At 51.4% G+C, this 2999-nt stretch overlaps 1 protein-coding gene across 1 annotated transcript; it reads right to left on the bottom strand.

Moving 5' to 3' along the window:
- Nucleotides 1-563: 563 nt before the first annotated feature.
- LOC123112841 (putative serpin-Z8) lies at nt 564-2174 on the bottom strand. The gene has a single exon (XM_044533944.1). The coding sequence runs from the start codon at nt 2172-2174 to the stop codon at nt 636-638; it is 1539 nt and encodes a 512-aa protein (XP_044389879.1). The 3' UTR covers nt 564-635.
- Nucleotides 2175-2999: the final 825 nt, after the last annotated feature.

Raw genomic sequence — 2999 nt, forward strand, 5'->3', positions numbered from 1 at the left:
TCTCCGCGCCATACTTATTAGTGGGGAGTGATGATTTTTTTTCATGTTGCAACTCTCGGGCATGTTTGCTATTATTAATATCAAGATGAATATTACAAATAACATTCGGTGTGGCATCAGTTGTACATAAGTCGCCTAAAAATAATTATGGGTAAATGGATTTTCTGGGTCATTAGATTATATTGTTACTTCTTCAACCGTCCTCCCACAAAATTAGCTTATCCAAATTGTAAATTTAGTTATCTTGCATATATAGCTATAATGAAGAAAGAAAAAACAAAGAGAGCCAATACAGCTAACGACTTGCAAAAGCAGGTGGCAATGCACAAAATCTATGCATACAAATATTCTTCATATGTAATCCAAGCATGCAACTGCTGAATTAATAGGCATCTACTCCCCCTGTTCCTAAATATAAGTCTTTGTAGAGATTTCACTGTGAACCACATACGGATGTATATAGATGCATTTTAAGTGTAGATTCATCCATTTTGCTCCGTATGTACTTCACTTAGTGGAATTTCTACAAAGACTTATATTTAGGAACGGAGGGAGCAATAAGGAAACTATTGGAGAATTCATTCGATCATAGTGGATCGCGTGCCCCATAATATATAGGCTCATTCCCATAATATCTACTCTGTTTTCTCCTCGCCCAGTTCATCTTCTCCCGTCGCTGGTTCCTCTGTACTGTATGGCGGGGGCTTTTTGTACTCCGGCGACGATGGCCGATATGCTGCTGGACTGGCGCTGTCCCACCCAAACAGAACTGCCGGGTTGTAGTATGCCGGCGATTGTGGACTGTAATAAGGTACAGAGCAAGGTTGATATACGGGCGACGTTGTACTGTATACCGGCGAATATGGGCTGTATACCGGCGATACTGGGTTGTATACCGGCGACAGACCATAAGCCGGATACTTGGTCATCACCTCATTGTCGGGTTCTCTTTTTGTTGTGGCGCACTCCTGAAACGGGGCCGGGGAAGGGATCACCGCCGCGGCGCCATTGCCAGGGTCGACGACGTGCCCCGCGAAGAGGACGGGGAGCGACCCCTCCTCGACTATGAAGTAGGCGAACGGGTGGTCGGCCACGAAATCAACTCGCCGTGACAGGTCCGGCGAGTATGATGGACTGGTTGGGCAGTACGTCATGGCCGCGGCTTTGGTTCCTTCCTCGTTTACCTCGATGACGGCCTTCACCATCATCGGCTGGCCGTCCTCCAGCATCCCGGAGAGGTCGGCTTCTCGGGTGAAGGGTAACAGAAGCCCCAGGTCGATGAGGACGCCGGTGAGGCTGCTCTCGAAGGAGAGCTTGAACTTGGGCACCCCGAACATGCCGACCCTGACTGTGCTCGTCGGCAGGTGCTCGCGCAGGAATCCTGCCGGGGATGAGGACGTGATCTTGTCCAGCAGGCTCGCCAGGCCGTCGCGCGCGTCCGGGAGGAAGATGCACATGGACATGCCGTGGGTCCGAGGGTACCGTGAACTGCTCTTGTAGCGCAGCTGGAGCACCTTGAAGCCGTCGTGCTCGGCGATGAGGTGACGGTCGTGGTTCGACATGAATGGGACGTCGACGGCGGTGCCGTCGAGCCGGTAGAAGGGCCTGTTCTTGGTCGAGCTCTCGTGGAACGGCACTTCCCACTTGCCCCTGAAGTTGATGGCGTTGGCCAGCACGACCCTCGTCTTCCGGTGTACGGCTCTCGGAGGGACGGCGGACTGGATGAGGTTCCCCGTGGCCGCCGCGGCCCACGCGTCGATCTGCCGCACCGCTTGCTCTGGATCGTTGCGGAAGTCAACAGAGCTGGCCTCGGCCCTGTACCTGCCGACGACGGCGTCGCGGAAGGCCGGCTTCAGCGGCAGCGTCAGGTCGCTCCACATGCCGCATGCGAACGCCACGCTGGGCCCGCCGCTTTCAGGCTCCGACGATCTGTCTCTGAGGGGGCCGTCCAAGAGACGCGCCACGGAGTCCTCAAGCTCGCGGCGCGACCGCGCGCCCAGGACGCGGAGGATCTCTTCCAACGTGTCCCCGCCGGCGCCGGCGGCCAGGAGCGCGAGGACAGCGTGGATGTAAAGCGGCGAGAAGACCAGGTTTTTACCGCTGTTGGCGTCCGCCAGGCGCTTGGTGAGGCGGGCGGCGAGATCGGCCATGCCGGTGGACTGTGGCGGCTCCATGCCAACCTATAATTAAGGTATCGAATCAGAGATGAATCGATCTGAAATTTATGTAGGGGTACGTAGGAGAAACTCCAATAGTTCCCTTATATCCCTATATATATATTAAAAAAATACAATTACTGTATAAAGGGAATTAGGGTTAAAAAACCCTCCAACAATTCCCGTAAACATGGTTTTTTCACGGATCACGTATATACCACTCATTCCCGTAAAAATTGGGCGCCTCGTCGTTGACGGGAACGTCTCCCCCCACTGAATGCGCGTCGCCGGAAGTCCTAAAATAAATCCAGGAATACTGGTGGGCTGGGGATACCACAGTCCCTCTAACCATCCAACCACAGGTTGGTTCGCATTATGGCAACTGGTTACTAATGCTAATTTCAATATTTTCTTCAGTCCAAATACTGATGTGATGATGAGGGAAAATGTGTGTAGAGATTCGAACATTGTAACAGAAGCTCTCTTAGACACATATTTGGGTCTCCCAACAATGGTTGGGGCAGACATGAGCGATTGCTTTCAACATCTCATTGATAGAGTATGCCAAAGGTTAAAAGGTTGGAAGATAAAAACATTCTCAATGCAAGGTAAAGTGGTCTTGGTTAAGTCAGTGGCATTTGCAGTTCCATCATAAGCTATGTCATCAGTGTTTAAGTTGCCCAAGGAATTTGCAAATCAGTAACTGCTAAGATCTCCCGCGTTAGGTGGGGAGATAATGAAGAGAAGAGGAAGATGCATTGGTTTGCCTGTTGTGCATACCGAAGAAGAATGGGGGATCGGATTTTAGGGACCTTCACAGTTTCAATTTTGCTGTGTTAGCAA

The sequence above is a fragment of the Triticum aestivum genome, chromosome 5B (assembly GCF_018294505.1).
Source record: "Triticum aestivum cultivar Chinese Spring chromosome 5B, IWGSC CS RefSeq v2.1, whole genome shotgun sequence".
Classification (NCBI taxonomy): domain Eukaryota; kingdom Viridiplantae; phylum Streptophyta; class Magnoliopsida; order Poales; family Poaceae; genus Triticum; species Triticum aestivum.

Excerpts from the sequence above, each read along its gene's own strand:
- LOC123112841 (XM_044533944.1), bottom strand. The coding sequence starts at position 2,174 with ATGGAGCCGCCACAGTCCACCGGCATGGCCGATCTCGCCGCCCGCCTC.